Source organism: Vipera ursinii (genome assembly GCF_947247035.1).
Source record: "Vipera ursinii genome assembly, chromosome: 15".
Classification (NCBI taxonomy): domain Eukaryota; kingdom Metazoa; phylum Chordata; class Lepidosauria; order Squamata; family Viperidae; genus Vipera; species Vipera ursinii.
The window spans coordinates 5,272,327-5,286,748 of NC_139528.1; the positions used below are offsets into that span (position 1 = coordinate 5,272,327).

The 14,422-nt window shown below is 43.8% G+C and overlaps 1 protein-coding gene and 1 long non-coding RNA gene across 2 annotated transcripts in view; both read left to right on the forward strand.

Moving 5' to 3' along the window:
* Window positions 1-221: 221 nt before the first annotated feature.
* On the forward strand, window positions 222-2,610 carry LOC310647280. The gene is made up of 3 exons (XR_014493853.1): window positions 222-1,068; window positions 1,728-1,912; window positions 2,479-2,610. It is a non-coding gene; the product is annotated as an uncharacterized lncRNA (long non-coding RNA).
* A 473-nt stretch (window positions 2,611-3,083) lies between these two features.
* Window positions 3,084-14,422, forward strand: part of ACTN3 (actinin alpha 3) — a 34,580-nt gene continuing 23,241 nt past the window's right edge. Inside the window, 1 exon segment of the mRNA XM_083374066.1 lies at window positions 3,084-3,425. Coding sequence (XP_083230192.1) covers window positions 3,294-3,425 — 132 coding nt within the window. The 5' untranslated portion in view covers window positions 3,084-3,293.

Below are 14,422 nucleotides of genomic sequence, written 5' to 3' on the forward strand. Positions count from 1 at the left end.
CCATTGCAACAGATTAATGCAGGGGTCCCCAACTCCCAATCCGTGGACCGGTACCGGGCCACGGTACGGCAACAGCCGGTCTGCACAAACAAGCAAAGCCGCATCCGTGAAATGCAGGCAGCATACAAAACCACGCACTTTCCGGTCCGTGGAAAAACCTTTCTCCATGGAACCGGTCCCTGGATTAATACAACTTCTGTTTATTATTGAATGTGGTATTGTTTATGGATATTCTCTTATCATCCAATCATGATTGTCCCAAAAGTGCTTTTCCAAAAGGCAATTGGACTTTCTTGGTTTGTTTTTTTTCCCTTGAAAATGTTTTGCTTCTCATCCAAGAAGCTTCTTCAGTTCTGAATTTGGTATTCTCCTCCACAGGGCACTCAAATCTACTACAGTACTCGTAATAGTTGTTGCTGGTTCATTTTGATATGTATGATGCAGAGCGATTGAAATCTGTAACAGGGTTGCATGTGTTTAAGGAATATGAAGAACTAGTTATTTTTTTCAAAATAAGCTGCTATAATCCATACCCAAAGGCTGAAGGAAACCTCAAGCAAAGCCTCTGAAACATTTGTCTTTGCTACTGAATTTTGGAACAGATGTGAAAACGAGGAAGTTTTGTGCAAGCAATGTCACTATGCCATTGTCTTTTATTTATCTTATTCTCACGGGCCTTTTTCTTTTTTTTTCCAGAATGCTCATGGAAGACTTTCCAAGTACGATTGAGGTCTCTACTGGTAAGTCCTGACATGACAGCCCCAAAAGCATGATGGCGGAAATGGGAAGGCTTATGTAAATATCGCACCAATAGCTGTCAGACGAAGCACACAGGCAATCAGGAAATGCATGTTGCTAACAGAATTTATAATTTTTATAGTTCAACTTCACCACGGAGGGCTGTTAACTTGGACAGTAGAAATAGGCACTTTGTCGGAAGGTATCTGATGAGACTGCAAAGCAGTGATGATTCTGAGGCGATAAAGAATAGGTTCCGTAAGGAATTTGCTCCTCGTTATCTGAAGTTTCCTAGGAAAGAATGCCCTAGGAGGCTGCTGCATAGGAAAGGTATCGCTTCTCGGCCTTTTGGCTAAGATCAAGTGTAGTATCTGTTCTTATCAGTTTAATATCTGATATGTCCTCTATTTGAGGACTACATATTAAATGGATTTTTGGAACAGGGAGATGGAATAGGGGCTTGCTCCGTCCACTCCAAGCATCAGCCTGGTATTGCAGTACCTCCAGGAATGGTGCACCCCCCCATTGGGGGGAATTTGATGAGTTAAAGAATAGATTAAATGAAATAAGCTTTCCTATTACTTTGGCACATCTGGACTATGTTAGAAAGTGGGAGTGAGTTTTCATCCTGTGGTTTTGTGTTGGTTAATTTTCTCCCTCTCTAGAAGACAAGGACAAAGTCTTTGCCATAATCTTGCTGAGAAAGTTGCAGAGACACTTTTCCAGGAAGCTCGCTCCTCAGAGACAACATTGACTCTTTAAAAGCCAAGAAACAAGCAGATTAGGGCCATGACTTCTGTTTCTTATGCAAAAGCCAAGAAACAAGCAGATTAGGGCCATGACTTTTATTTGTGCTTTTTTTTGATACCTGTACTTAAAATATAGAGATAAGATGCTGTAGAAACATGACTTTTAAGCAATGGATTAAAATGCTTTGTCTACTTTGAAACATTAAATTTGAACCAGATTTTTTTTTCTTTTTCCCCTAGGCATTCAGTAGCTTTCCCAAGGCCCTTCTCGCTGATCCTAAGAATAACTCCTGCGTAAACGGGAGCAGCCTGCAAAATGAACTGAGACTGCATGGAGTTATGCAAATGTTGGCGAAATACAAAGAAGCAGAAAGTTCTTGGAATCCAAACCAAATCTGAATTCATGGTATCCCAAACAGAACAAGGTCAGTCTTGAAAACCTTTTTTCCTCTTCTCCTGAAATGACCTTTAGACAGGTATTTCTTCTGGCACGTTTTAAAGCTCATGGGGAAGATTCCAGGCATCCAAATGCAACATGTGACTTTCCAAGAGGCAGGATAAGCCTAACACCTTTTAAAGCCCAGGGGGTGGCTGTGCTTTCTTGCAGCACTTTTTGGTAAGGAAGAGGTAACCATTTCTATAGGAAGATGGTAATAATAGCAGGTTCCGAAATTCCAAACGTCCCGAGATAACGTGCGGCAATTTAGTTTTCATATTGGGGAACCCCACATAGGCCTTGTGAAATAGATACACGAATGAACACGGTGCAGAAGGTTTTTCCTTCATTACTCGGAACCAAATAAAGAGGCCATATTCCATCCATCTGGGGGGGGGGAAACATTTCACAGGACAAAGTGCCAGGATCTCAAAAGAGAACTCAGGTTCCTTGGTTGCTGTCATAGGACATGCTGGGAAATTTCAGAATCGGTCCACATTCATAAGAGAACATCTGGAAACTAATTGGGCCTTCTCTCTCTCTCTCTCAACACAGAGGCCAGCTGACATTTAATCAGCGGAATGCCTTGCCTCCAGAAGTTGTGGGGGCTTCATCGCTGCAGGTTTTTTTGTTTTAAAAAAAAGATTAGACAGCCATTTGTCCAAAGTAGCATAGGGTCTCCTGCCCGAGCAGAAGATTAAACTACAAGACCTCCAAGGTCCCTTGCAACGCTGTGGTTCTGTTTTGTTCGTTAATAGCTATACGTTTATTCTTGAATCTGACAGCATGTCAGACATCTTCCCTTGTGCCTTAGCGGAAGGTGAATGATGGTACTATAAGATTTTTTCGCCCCAACTCTTACGCAGTACAGAAAATGGGAAATTTCCTCCCTGTGTGGGGATTCCTGTTCTCAGCAGAGTTCTTCCTGCATCTGGCATGGGTTTTGTGGGAGAGACATTCAGCCCACTGGAGCAATTTCTTTTTTAAGAGCTTGTGGCTCTGCTTTAAGGGTGGAGGGGGGAAATACTTGGCTTCCCAACAGTTGTCTTCACCACCCCTATCTGGTTGGTAGGAACACTTGTGCTGTCCCCTCCCCGTGGCCTTTTTAAGATGGAACCTGATCTCCCTTCCCAGGGCTGATAATACTTATTGAGGACTGGTCACGTGGATTGGTTTTGACAGGTGCAGCTGCAAAGCAGGCAGACACACAGCCTGGAAGGACTTGGGGGGAAATCTTGACCTCTAAGGGGAGCCGAGAGGGGAGCAAAGCGAAAAGGCGACCGAAAGCTTGAGCCAGGCGGGGGGGAAACCGTGTGAATTGCAGGGGAGAGAATAGGCACCGAGGACAGGGCTTCGCAGAACAAGGCAACATGACGACGCAGATAGAAACGCACATCCAGTACAACCACTCCTACATGGTGACTGATGAGTATATGGCACAGGAAGAAGACTGGGACCGGGACTTACTGCTTGACCCAGCCTGGGAAAAGCAACAGCGAAAGGTAGGCCAGTTAGGGAGAGAAAACAGCAGATCCAAGATGGGTTCCAGGTCCAACCTGGGTCTTTCTGAACGGAACGTTCCCCAGGAGAGCTGCTGGGTCACCACCCAGCTGGCTCGTTCCTCTTAATTCCTCACCGCGTTGGTTTTACTGACAAACTTGCATTTTATTTCCAGTGGTACCAATCCTAATTACTGGTAGTAGTTCTGGGGGTGCACCTTTTTCTTCCTGGGAGGGAGAGGAACTGCCTCGCGTTGGCCTCGGTGGAAATTGGCCGAGTGGGAAGACAGATAAAATGCTCCCGAATCCACGGACGTGGAGGTCTGAGGTCATAACGACTCAGTGGAATTTGCAGCGTGGAGGAAAGACTTGTATTGATTTAAAAAAAAAAAACCTTGATGGGGGAGTCAGTGATGGAATTAACTTACCCTGACGGCGGAGTCCGTGTTGGAATATAACTAACCCTTGTGTGGAAATGGCCCGCTTTTCTGAAATCCGCTGCACTGAAATAGCTATTTTGTCTGTAGAGCTAACCGCTGCCCTAGAGGAAGCAAGGCATCTTACACCTATATTATAGGAGTGAGGAGACCCATCTTCTAAGAGCCAGCTGCCATCTCTGTACATTAGATACCGTTGCCTGCAGCTGTCACTTCCCATCAGCCAGTTCCACATCCCGCACAGAGCCAATCATGAGTGACATTTTGGGCACCGTACGTCAGGCGAGATTCAAAGTCGTAGTGGTGGACAGAAGGGGTGTGCAGAGAAGGAAAGAAGGAAGGAGCGCATATGTCAGTGGAGTGGAATCTACCAAGGGCCGGAGCCGTGTCTGAGCAATGCTTGGAATGACAGAGACCCGAGGGAGAAGGAAAGGAACCGGCTAAATATATCTTTTTTGCGGCAGTTGGGAACTTGCCCTAGCACAGCTCGTTTAAAAAATGTTATCGGATACGGGCCGTATCCTAATTGCAGGCTTTCAGAGACGGCCCTTGCCTCTTCGGCCGAAGAGAATACAGGCTTGTATGCCAGCGCATCTCCCTTAGTAATTAAGCAGTCATTTGCAAACGTGCCAGAATATCTGATTGTAAAATAGGACTCAGAACTCTTGTGCTGTGAGAAGGAAGCCACTTGCACATTGATTTGTGCTTAGAGTGTAAGCCGCCCTGAGTCTTCGGAGAAGGGCGAGATATAAATGGGATTAAAATAAATAAATAAAAATAAATATCTTGAGTTTTTTCAAGTCCCAGCCATGAGAGAGCATTTGGGAGCGTATGGAATTTAGGGGCTGTGAGGAGAAGGAGAAAGGAACTCACAAACTCCCATCCTTATTTCAGTTAAATCATGACCTCTTCCTTTCTAAGGATAGTGATGGGGGAGGGGGGCGCTGTAAAAGACTGGCCTGTCATTCATGCATCAATTCTGCTTTCTGTGCAACTCTTGTAAGAGGTGCTTGCCAACCCTCTTGGCTATATCTATCGTTTGTAATAGTTACAAGCTGGAGATATTCCTCTGAATTCTTCTCGCTCAAAAAAAAATCACTGAAGTCATGTTACAGGAGACCCCACTCCCCCCTTTAAGCAAAGATAGTTTTCAGAGAATTATTCATCTTTTCCCAAAATACTTTAATTGTGGCTCGGAGGGAGCACTTGGCCTTTTTTTGTAGGGCAAAGCATATGTGCCAGATTTGGGCTGTGTGCTCTAGAATCTAGATTTAGAGTCTCTTTTTTTTATTTTTCTCCTCGTATCCACTATCTTTTTAGCCTCACTTATCTAAGAATAATAAAGATGAATGCTACGCTAGACAGGTTCATTCTGCAGATAGCGTGGTTCTGTGAAGAAAAATATGCAACCTTCTGGTTACATTAACCTTTTTATTCTGCACCTGTTCATGTATTTTGAGGCAGGGAACTGGAAGTAGCGTCTTCTGTGGAATGTGGATGAGGAAATGAGTTAACAATAAAAAATCAAAAGGAAGTGTTACTTTTCTCAGTAACACATCTTATTAAAAGCCGTACGTTTTTTTTTTGCGAGCTGCAGTTGCTTCCATCAGCTCGCAAAAGATTCTGCTTTTTAATAAAATCTATTAATTGGAAAAGGCGCGCCCGGACATCTCCTGATTCTTTTTTTTTTTTTGCCACAAGATTAGCTTAGCTGAGTTTTGATATTTAATGCTATTTGGCTTTGAAACCGGATTTGGTATAATGTATAAGGAGGTTTCTTGCCTTTTTGTCCCGTTTTCTAATTTGCTTTTCGGATTTTTGAGGACAGGCTGTGCTTTACGAGTAGTCGAACTTGTGCTTTACACGAAAGAGATCCCGTTCAGTCCTCAGTGCTTTAGGGAAAAAGTAGGAAAACCTGAAAACCGGGCCTGAGGAGGGAAAGTCACTTAGTGGATTCCTTCTGATTACCACCAAGCATTTGGGATTTCTAGCCAGATATATCTGGAGAGCAGCAGGTGAGGGAATTTTGGTGTTCTTAAGATGGTCTGATTCAGCACAGGGTAGTTTTCTGATATTTCTATGATGCCAGATAAGCAGACAGTAAGTTTTAAGCAACGTTTTGCTGGTGTTCTCACGCCAATAATCACACGCAAAGCCTACCTCGTTGCACTAGGCCCTTCCCTCTGCATTGCGAATCGAATTGACCTTAACAGTTAAATTATGACCACTCTCTTACGTATCTCATTCGATTTGGTATCTCAAACGCACACCAGCGTTCCTCACCCATCTTTTCGGATAACGATTCTCAGCCAAAGTATATAACGGATCTGATTCATCTTCCCGGCCGGGTACTTTGAGATACCATCAATGCAATGTCTGGTCAGCTAAAAAAGATCGTTGTTTCCCTAAAGCTTAAATGTGACGAAAGCGAGTCAGGGTAGCCTACGTCAGGGATCACTTTGGGCCTCTACAGCCAAAAGGATCTCTCCCACCTGTTTACTTTGGGGGTCGAAGGCACGGAAGTCTTGTGATAATGGGGAAGGGCCTGAAGAGCATCTAAGATTGCGTCACAATGTGCCTGATCGTTTAGTACAGGTTGTTACCGAGCCCTGGAAGGCCGTTTCTGGGAAAGAGCTGCCTTCATCAGCTTGTGATTCAAGATGACTTAAGAGCTTCCCCACATTCTGCTCTCTTGCTACATTGAATAAATCCCTATGTCGATGGAGATTCTCACTCATCCAGGTCGTGGTTATCCCAGAGATGCTTTTCCAAAAGGGCAGCTGGACTTTCTTGGGGTTTCCCCCCCCCCCTTGAAAACATTTCGCTTTTCATCCAAGAAGCATTTGCAGTTCTTGGCTGAGAAGCGAAACGTTTTCCAGAAAAAAACCTTTGGGACAATAAACCTGTATCTCCTAGTTCTTTTCTTTAAAAAAAATCCATTTAATGTAGGTGATGGGATCTTTAGAAGAAGCGAGATGCACAGGCTTCTAGCTAGATCTTGTTTTTATAACCACAAAAGTTGCTGGTCTGTCTATTGTTGTTGGGCACGTAAGAAATTCCTCTCTTTGCTTGTTTTTGCAATGTCTGGCTCCAACGCTGGTTGAGATGGTCTATGCTGGCCCAATTAGACTCATCCATGTAAATCAACGTTCTTCTACACTTTATATCTATTTGCTCTCCTTTATTCAGTTCTACATACCTGTTTATCTAACAAAACTTCTCCTACTGCGTGGTCCATCTTGAGATCACCTTAGAGCAGGGGTAGGCAACCTTGGCTCTTTTATGACTCATGGACTTCAACTCCCAGAATTCCTAAGCCAGCTGGCTCAGGAATTCTGGGAGTTGAAGTCCATGAGTCATAAAAAGGAGCCAAGGTTCCCTACCCCTGCCTTAGCGGGATCAGGTTGAGGAAGGATGACCTACGTAATTTTCATCCCATTTCATTCCATGGATTAAGAAAAATAAACATCTTTGTGAAGAAGACAGAGGACAAAGCTTATTTCCTCCCTATTCCAAAATCTGAAAGTTTATCTTTAAAAACACCACCACCACTCAAGGACGTGTGGTTAGGTGAAAATGACAGCACACTTCCAGGCCCACTTTCTTCAGCTTGAATCCCCCATGTCAAGCAAAACATTTACCAGCTAGCCACCACATATTGCATGTTTTAATGCACCTGTGTATGACTGCCACACCTTATATGGGTAGCCCTTGACTTACAGCTGGTTGATTAACAACCATTTGAAGTTCTACGGACTTGAAAAAGTCGCTTACGATCTGCCTCAAAGGTACAATTGCTGCACCATCCCTGCGATCACACGATCATATTTTGCATTTATGACTGGTTGCCATGTCCTGTGGTTGGCTTTTGCGATTTTTTGTGTGTGGCTCTTTTCCAGCAAGAACGGCAAAAATGCCTATTGGTTAAAATAGATTTGCACTTAGGACCATCTGATTCGCTTAAGCCCCACATGGTTTGCTTAACAATCGTCCCCCCCCAAACGGTTCTAAAATCAAGTCCACACAGTGCCTCAACTTAGGACGGCAATGACTCACAGCCGAAGTGCTGATCCAGTCGAGGTCATAACTTGAGGACTACCTGTAGCCACTATTGACCACAGTGAACTGTACTGAACAGACTGGCCACATTTGCAAAGGTGAATACCTGGATGTACCCGACTTCTCGTCACCAACTCCATTTTGCTGATCTGGAATTGTTTCTTCTAACGCCTTAGTCGTATAGCTCTGCGTCCAGGCGCTTATTTCCTGCTGATGCTGGAGATCTGTAGGGCTGGTGTTACAGCAGTTGGGTATCGGGTAGCTACTGCTGCTGCTGTTCCAGATGCCTTGCCCATGTAAGGCAGCTTCTAAAAACTGCCCTTCGGCTCCACTGCCGTGCAAGGAGGTTAATGATGAGCTAATAGTAGTATTTTGGAAGAGGACAGAGAGCTTAATTAGGGTACGAGAAGGGTCTCCCTTCCCTAAAAGATAGATGGGCCTTCAGAACGAAGAGGCTATTTAAAGAGAGTTGCATCTCTTGAGCGAAACAAGTGCTTTATTCATTCTCTGGTGTGGACAGACTTACTCTGTTTTTTTAAAAAAGAAAAAAAATGGTTGGTTGGATCTCCAGACTAGACGCTCTCAACAAAACAGGCTTTGCTGCATCCTTGGAAAAACAACAAAACTCCTTAGCAATGTATTTTATTTTTTTTCCACACCTTTGCTTTTCCAGATGCTCTATTTCGCCTTGTCCCAACTTCAGTTTTCCCTACTATCTGCATTTAAATTGTATATTTTTTTTCTAAAGGAGTCACCCTGTGTGTGAGGTGGGCATCCACGTAAATTCGTTTAATTAGTAAATAACGCTAGGCTTGTTCAGTAGATAAAGTTAAAGTTTGCCCTGTCCAGTCATGTCCAACTCTGAGGCGTGGTGCTCGCCTGTTTCTTGGCTGAGGGAGCCAGCGTTGTCGGAAGACATTTCCGTGGTTATGTGGCCAGCATGACTATATGTGAAAGGCGCATGGAACGCTGTTGCCTTCCCACTGAAGTGGTACCTATTAATCTACTTTCACGCTTTCAAACTGCTGGGTGGCCAGGAGCTGGGACAGGAATAGGAGCTCACCCCGTTTCTGTCAGCTTTCCAGTTTGACAAGCTCAGTTTCTTTAACCACTGAGCCATTGGACCCACAATAGATAACATGCTGGTTAGTCAGTATGAAAAAAAATCCGTTTAAATCTCTATTCAGCTTATGGATACTACCTTGGACTTAGTATCTTCCTTGTAGAGGCGACTAGTTTGCGGCATTCAGATGTGGAACAGGATAGACTAGAGCCGTGGTGGCGAACCTGTGGCACAGGTGGCACGCAGAGCCCTCTCTCTGGGCACGCGTGCCGTCGCCCCAGTCCTAGGCCTTCAGCTGGGTTTTATAAAACCTTTTCGCTTTAGGCCTCCGCCACTGTGTGCAAAAAAAAAAGGTTCAATCAATCCATCAATTTCAACTTCTCGCGGGGGAAAAAAAGTTCTCGCAAAGTTGGAATTGATTGAACTTTTTAGCCCCACCCAGTCGGCCGTTACCGCAACCATGCCCAGCTAATTGGCCACACCCACCCAATTGGCCACACCCACCTGGCACCTGATGATACATAAGTGGGTTTGGGGTTGCAGTTTGGGCACTCGTTTGGGCACTCGGTCTCTAAAAGGTTTGCCATCGCTGGACTAGAGCAAGTCCTGCCTAATTGGAGAAGGGGACTGTGATCTCTCTTCTGAACAGAAGTTGTCCATATACACAATAACTCTTTTACTAATACCAACACAAAAAAAATACCCCATGACCAATTTTCAGCTTCCGTAATTGCTCCAAAAGCGGACCTGTTATTCCTTCCTCAGTTCTAGTCGGTCAGTCCTAGCATCGGAGGCCTGGGCCGGGTAGAAAACACCAGATGCTAAATTTTAATCTTACTTAACACTTCTTAAACTCTCTGTTTTAGAGTCTCGCAACTCTACATACAAACATGCCTGCTCAGGCCTGCCACCCACAATTTCTGGCTATTCGAGCTTGAGATTGACTCTTCCAGCCCGTCGAGATTACAATTTAAAACTAAAGTGGGAGAATGTGAAACAGAGCGTCTAGAAAAGCCAGGGTAGCAAAGGTACGAACAAAAGACATTGCTAAGGAGGGGAGTTTTGTTGTGGTGGTTGTTGTGGTTGTTGTTGTTGTTCCAAGGATGCAGCAAAACCTGAGAGCATCTAGTCTGGAGAAGACTTTCCCACCGAGACCCCAAACTGTGTTGTACTACAATGTCCATAATCACCCTGGTGTGAGGATGAGGAGAGTTGTGTCCCAGCCCCTCGCCTGAAAACCCATAAGGACAAAAAGTGTAAGACTTCCGTATAGGATAGGGGAGTTTAGGCTAACTCTTAAGCCCCGGCATTACGGGAATTATGGAAAAGACTCACAAAAGTCAAGGAAGGATCCAGGGCCTGGATGTGATGCTTTCTTTAATAAGTTGATGTAGCAGCAACAAACAGTCGTGGGGTTTGTTTCTTCTTTAAATTGGAAACGGTTCTATTCCGTTTCCACCTTTTTTCCTGATTTTTTTTTTAAATGAAACTTTCCAGGATCCTTTGGGCCAGTCTCTCAGCCCAAAAATCTTGCCCCTAGGAAAGCCTCGGGCACTATATTGTGCAGCCTCCAAGAGTCAAGACTGACACAAAGGTTCCCCCCCCCACAAAAAAAAATCCCACATAAAATGCACATTTAATCTGCCCTAACCTCCCTTCCCCCCCCAAATGTGAATTTAAATGCATTTGTAGGATATGTTACCGGCACATATTTTTAAAAAAATCAAAAGATGTATTTCAGTGCATTTCGGTGTCACAAATCAAGCCATTCAATAAACCCCTGCACGCCGTTCCACGTATTTTAGGGAGATGCCAATCCGCACATTTCTTCCTGGAATCCACAAGCTGCTAACTTCAGATGCATTCCTCTTCTCCAAAATGAGACTGGGCAGATCAAAATATCCACCTCTTCTCCCTCTGCCAAACCACTTTGTTGTGTTTCATCATCTTGTGGCTGTCTCCAGCAGAGCACAAAAGTAGGGATTGCCTCTTTTGTAATGGCGTTGGGAGCTGCCAGATCTGTTAAGCCTCATCAACGGGCCCATGGGACAAAAAAAAACCATCCCTGGCATGGCACCTGCAGGGCGATATTTGCCTTGGCTGGCCTCATTGTGTGTGTGCGAACCTGGAAATAGCTTCCCATTGTGTCAGTCGCACAGACGTACACAAAGCCCTCAGTTAAGGAGCACAGATCTGTACAGTTTGGCAATCTTCCAGACTGGGGGAGAGCCAAAATAATAGAATCTGACCGAGATAGCAAAGCACGCCAGTTGCTTTGCTCACATTATTTGATAGTGCGAAGGACTTAAAGTCTTAACGAGGGATGAGTATCCTCTTGCTTTATAATTTCAAACTTAACTGCAAGGAGGAATGGTTGCATTTTGAGTAATTAAAGGTAAAGGTTCCCCCGCACATGCGTGCTAGTCGTTTCTGACTCTAGGGGCCGGTGCTCATCTCCGTTTCAAAGCCGAAGAGCCAGCGCTTGTCCGACGACGTCTCCGTGGTCATGTGGCCGGCATGACTAGATGCCAAAGGCGCACGGAACGCTGTGACCTTCCCACCGTAGTGGTCCCTGTTTTTCTACTTGCATTTTTACGTGCTTTCAAACTGCTAGGTTGGTAGAAGCTGGGACAAGTAACAGGCGCTCACTCTATTAGGCGGCACTCGGGATTCGACCTGCCAAACTGCCGACCAAGGTCGACAGGCTCAGCGCCCTAACCCACTGAGCCACCGCGTCCCCTATGAGTAATTAGGCTACAACAATTGCTGGGAGAATCCTAGAATGCATCTAAGCAAATGATCAAGGATTCTTTCCCCCCGCCCATCATGGTGGCATTCAAGCAGATTTGGGAGTAACAGTTGCCTTCTGTCTCAGAAACAGATCAAGGAAAAGATCTCGACCATCTTCCCTTTTTGCCTCCCTTCATTGCTCCTATGAAAGCTGGGGCAATTTGTGGAGACCGATTTCTGAACCAGCTTTCACAATGCAGGCCTGTAAGCAAGCCATTTATTACAATTATGTAGACGTGTAGCAAATTACACAGACATACAGCAAGCAATTTGTTACCATTATATCTCGTCCTTCAAGGAAATCAAGGGGACCTATACAATGCTTTTCCATCATCATCATCATCATCATCATCGTTCTAGCCATTGTCTCTTCCACGCATTTCCCACCAATGTGGTCCTTGGTTTTCTTTTTGGCAATTGGGCCCACAATACTTGCTGATGTGATCGATTCAATTTCTTGAGGGCTTGAAACCTCTGCACCAACTTGTCTTGAATCAGTGTAGAATTGGATAACTCTAATCTCGGGAACAGATGATGTTAAGAGGTTGAATTTGTGACTGTAATGCTTGAGGTTGATGGCGTGGCTGGAGGTTTTCAAGAAAAGATTGGACAGCCGTTTGTCCAGGATAGTATGCCAACTCTTGCCTTGGGCAGGGAATTGGACTAGAAGACCTCCAAGGTCCCTTTCTAGCCATAGGATTCTATGGTTGGAAGAGCTACATGCCAACATCAAGTGAGGCCATTTCTGCTCCCCTCCCAGATATCGTCATTTTAACCATTGTCTATCCACTGCAGGATGAAGGCCTGTAGCCACTGACTCGAGGTGACCCAATTGGAATCTGAATCCAGGATTACCTCTTGTGTGCTCCTCGTTAAGAATGCATATACTTGCTTGTATATTTAGATTCCTTTACGATTAACCCAATCTGGGTTCCCCAGTTAACAGTTTCCTCATTCGGGCCACTCCTCCGTTTTGAATTACGTACAATAATGAGTAAGCGCTTGTCTGATAAGTCTGCTTAAGCCTTCTGGGTACTATTGTATTATCAGGGATTTGGCTCCTTTGACCATTGGAAACTCAATACAGACCTAATAGAGCACAAGAGAGCTGCAGCCTGGTCCTTTAGGATCAAGGGATTCTTTAAAAAATAAAATAAAAATCAAAGGCTGATTTGGGAGTCACCGGAATTTAAAATGTGTAGGACCACTCCTTCACTCTTCTTTTTGCCTCTGGCATCCTTTGTGCGCTCTGCTGTTCTTTCCCTCTGAACCCATTTTGCTTTTTGGACACAGATTTCTCCCTCGTATATGTTCTTGAAAGCCAGAAAAAACCTGGTCCATTCTTGTCTTACGGTATCATATGGGGATGCCTTCGGCAAGCATAATTGGGGGGACCAGTGATAATAATTGATAGTTATATGCAGGGCTTTTTTTCTCATAGAACGCTCAGAACGGAGTTCCGGCACCTTTTTGGGATGGAACCTTGTAGGGTAGGCAATTGTCTCACGTCAAGCTTCTTTGCTCTGGCATTTTAAACAATTTGAGGCCCCTGTTTGTTGGCTATCACACAAATCATGCACATTTTTCTTTTGTAGCTTAACCAGTCTTTGTGAACTCACGAAGCAACTTTTTTCTTAGAGGTGAAGCCAGGAAAAAAATTTTTAGAGCATCCTGCTCTAATTGGATATACTTCTAGGTACGGAAGTTTTCCTGGATGTTTAAAATCCCCCTCTCCCTCAGTTCATATATTGATTTTTTGTTGTTGTTAGTTTTTCAACCAACACTTGTAACCATGCACATCCTCAAAATAGCCCAGAAATCAGAGAATTCTCCATACTTACAAAAACTCTTGATTTCATTAAAAAAGCAGCAGAAGCTATCTTTTAGAGTTTGCTATAGACATTGCATGCCACAACAGCTAGACACAAAGATAGTTTTTCTCCCCATGCCATCAGTCTGCTACACATAATTCCCATAGCACTGTCTTATGCCTAAGGATAAGAATGTGGTAGGACTGTATTACTATTACCCTTGTCATCTTTCCTATTATCTGCTCCTATTGGTATCTTATGACTACCACTTTGTTGGTTATATCTTAGGGTTTATGATTGTATCTTAGGATTTGTGATTTATCACTTTGTTGCTTGTATATGTTCTGAGAGCGTATGCATCAGAGACAAATTCCTTGTGTGTCCAATCACACTTGGTCAATAAAGAACTATTCTATTCTAGTCTATTCTAGTCTATTCTAGTCTAGTCTAGTCTGTTCTAGTCTAGTCTAGTCTAGTCTAGTCTATTCTATTCCATTCCATTCCATTCCATTATTCTGTTCTACTCTACTCTACTCCATTATTCTATTCTATTCTATTCTATTCTATTCTATTCTAGTCTAGTCTAGTCTAGTCTAGTCTAGTCTATTCCATTCCATTCCATTCCATTCCATTCCATTCCATTCTTCTGTTCTATTCTATTCTACTCTACTCTACTCTACTCTACTCTACTCTACTCTACTCTACTCTACTCTACTCTATTCCATTATTCTATTCTATTCTATTCTATTCTATTCTATTCTATTCTATTCTATTCTATTCTATTCCTATTCTATTCTATTCTATTCTATTCTATTTCATTCTGTTATTCTATTCTATTCG